Raw genomic sequence first — 2,690 nt, forward strand, 5'->3', positions numbered from 1 at the left:
TTTTTTTTTTTTTTTTTTTTTTTTTTTTTTTTTGCCATGGAGTTGAAGTCACTACACTGTCATGAAGGAGAAGTTACAACAGCCCCATCATTTAGGTAGTCCAGCACTCTAAGCATCTTCAGGTCTCTCTCTGGACCCCAGCTAATTCATTGCTTGGGCAATATGTGTCCTAAGGGTACTCTGAAACCTGCACCTGATCCCTATCTGGTCCTTTCCTCATTTTACCAGAAAATACAGTGAAGGCCTGAAGATGCTGAGTCTGAATGCCAGCTGTGCTGTCCCTTCTGGGTCATGAGTGCTGTGTTAGTGTGGATGACAGAGAACCATGTCCAGATGGTTCACACAGGGATAATCTGGGACACAATCAGTACAAAAACACTTTTAAAACCAGTGGAAACATCCTTGTAGTAGTGTTTGCTATTGTCATCGAGTATTGGCCTTAGTATGCTATTCTCATCATTCGTACCTGAGGCATTCTGGCTGTGCATTTGTCACTGTCAGTCACCAAGCCACAGCCTGACCTCTGATTCATTAAGGAACACATTTTAGAGTACATGGAATACATTTCTGACATCAGTTTACTTCACATGATCTTTATTTCAGGTTGTTGGAAGCAGATTAAATATCCCTTTGCCAGACATCAATCAGCTGAGTTTACCATCACCTATGACAATGAGAAGGAGATGACACAAAAGTTAGATCTCATCACAAGTGATATGGCAGGTAAGTGTCACACCTCCAGGACAATGCTAGCAGATAGCTGCTGCCCAGCAGGAAGGGGAGACAGGATGGAAATAACACTATAATCCTTTAAAAAAGTGGAAATATGTTATTTTTTTCCTGCACTCTGTATGGTTATAAACCAACACCAAAATATACCCAGCAGCTCCACTCAGCTGAGTCTCTTACGCCTGTGGGTCACATAATGAGATTCATTGTGATGGCCCAAAGTAACATTAGTAAGGAAAGGCCTTAATCTACTTTTGTTACCAAGGTTTTGACTAAGACACTGGAAAAGAGGGACTAGAAAGATGAATTAAATACAGCTCCTGCCCTCCATGAGGAGCTATATGGAGGAACTCTTCCAGTGTTAGGGACAGTGTTCCTAAGAAGCCATCTATGTGTCATCTCTCTTTGCTACTTCTCATTTTTTTATCTTTCCTTCTTCAGTCTGCCTTCAGAGTTACTTCTAATTGTGCCGGTGTGTAGGTTTCTACAGAATTAAACCAAACTTCCTATCAAGGCACTCAGCACATCCCAAGATCTAACAGATGGTTAACAGCAAGCACTTGTAATGTGGGTTTGAATCATACTAGCCAAGTGATCTGGGAAAAGTTAACATAGTCTTGCTCTGTTTTCTTACTTGTAAAACAAAGTAATAATTCCTACCAGAGGATTATTTTTAAAGATTTGCGTTGTGAATATCTTGCTATCTTAGAATAGTGCCTGGCACAGTTAGGCTCAACAAATGTGATCTCGTTCATTATTCTCACCATCATCATTAGCTCCGGACCGGCTTTGTTCTTCATTTCCATTAAACAAACTAATCAGCATCCCTCATTCTTGGCCATATCAAACTCTCTTTTCATGGTTGTTCTCTTTTTCTTCAGGGTTATCTCCACCTTCTCTAAAATTGAGCATCTTGAGAAGCAGCTTATTTTCCCTCTACCTCAGGTGCAACTTACTGTCTCCATTCCCTAGATTGCTATGGCCCTTTGAGGCTTCCTGAAGCAGGCAGTGTGGTTGTAGAGTCCCTGCTTGTTATCTATGACTCGCTTGTGGTCTTTCCCACAGAGCCTGGGACACATTAGGTAGGCACTCAGTGAAGAGTTGAGTGGAGGGGAAAGCAGAGCATCCCCAAGCGACAGGCAGCTGGCTTGTCCTTGTACCTACATCGTGCACAAACTGTGCCTTTTAATTGCTTGGTTTCAGATTACCAGCAGCCTCTCATGATTGGGACCGGGACAGTCGCCAGGAAGGGCTCCACCTTCCGGCCCATAGACACTGACGCCGACGAGGCCGGGACGGGCGCCGAGGCCAGCAGCCACTACGACTGCCCCCAGCGCGCTGGCTGCCACGAGTACGCGCTGCCCTTGACCCACGCGGAGCCCGAGTACGCCACGCCCATCGTGGAGCGGCACCTGCCTCGGGCCCACACCTTCTCCGCCCAGAGTGGCTACCACGTTCCCGGGCCCAGGCCGGCTCACAAACATTCCCTTTCTTCCGGCAGCTTCTCCCCTGAGGCAGAGGCCACCAAGAGCGGAGACTATCAGTTGCCACAAAGCCCCAAGCATGCGGACAGGGGCTACGACAAGCCCAAAGCCAGCAGCAGCTTCGCTGCAGAGAACAGAAACTCCGCCTCTCAGAAGCCAGAGACGAATCTCGGGGTGAATGATGGTTATTCAGCCCCCAGAGACTGCCTCACCCCCCTCAACCAGACAGCCGTGACCGCTCTTCTGTGAACACAACGTGAAAGGAACCTGCTGTGGTACTGAGCGTGCGGCTGTGGCCAGTCACTGGAAGATGGGAGAGTGCTGTTCAAGTTGTGTGCGCGTGCACGTGACTCAATAGGATCCTAGAGAGAACTTCTCATACTGTTTACAAAACTCTGCAGCCGGTTTTGTTCTGACCCTTAGGCGAGAGCCTGTTGGTTTTTGTTGGACTAGAAAAATGGGGGGGGGGGGGGGGGG

General features: G+C 47.2%; 1 protein-coding gene across 1 annotated transcript in view; it reads left to right on the plus strand.

Moving 5' to 3' along the window:
• Dcbld1 (discoidin, CUB and LCCL domain containing 1) overlaps positions 1-2,681 on the plus strand; it is a 36,862-nt gene extending 34,181 nt beyond the window's left edge. Inside the window, exons 10-11 of the mRNA XM_015500649.1 lie at positions 604-723; positions 1,933-2,681. Of these exons, the coding sequence (XP_015356135.1) occupies positions 604-723; positions 1,933-2,462 (650 nt within the window). The 3' untranslated portion in view covers positions 2,463-2,681. The remainder of the gene's footprint in view (positions 1-603; positions 724-1,932) is intronic.
• Positions 2,682-2,690: the final 9 nt, after the last annotated feature.

The sequence above is a fragment of the Marmota marmota genome, unplaced genomic scaffold (assembly GCF_001458135.2).
Source record: "Marmota marmota marmota unplaced genomic scaffold, marMar, whole genome shotgun sequence".
NCBI classification, from domain to species: Eukaryota; Metazoa; Chordata; class Mammalia; order Rodentia; family Sciuridae; genus Marmota; species Marmota marmota.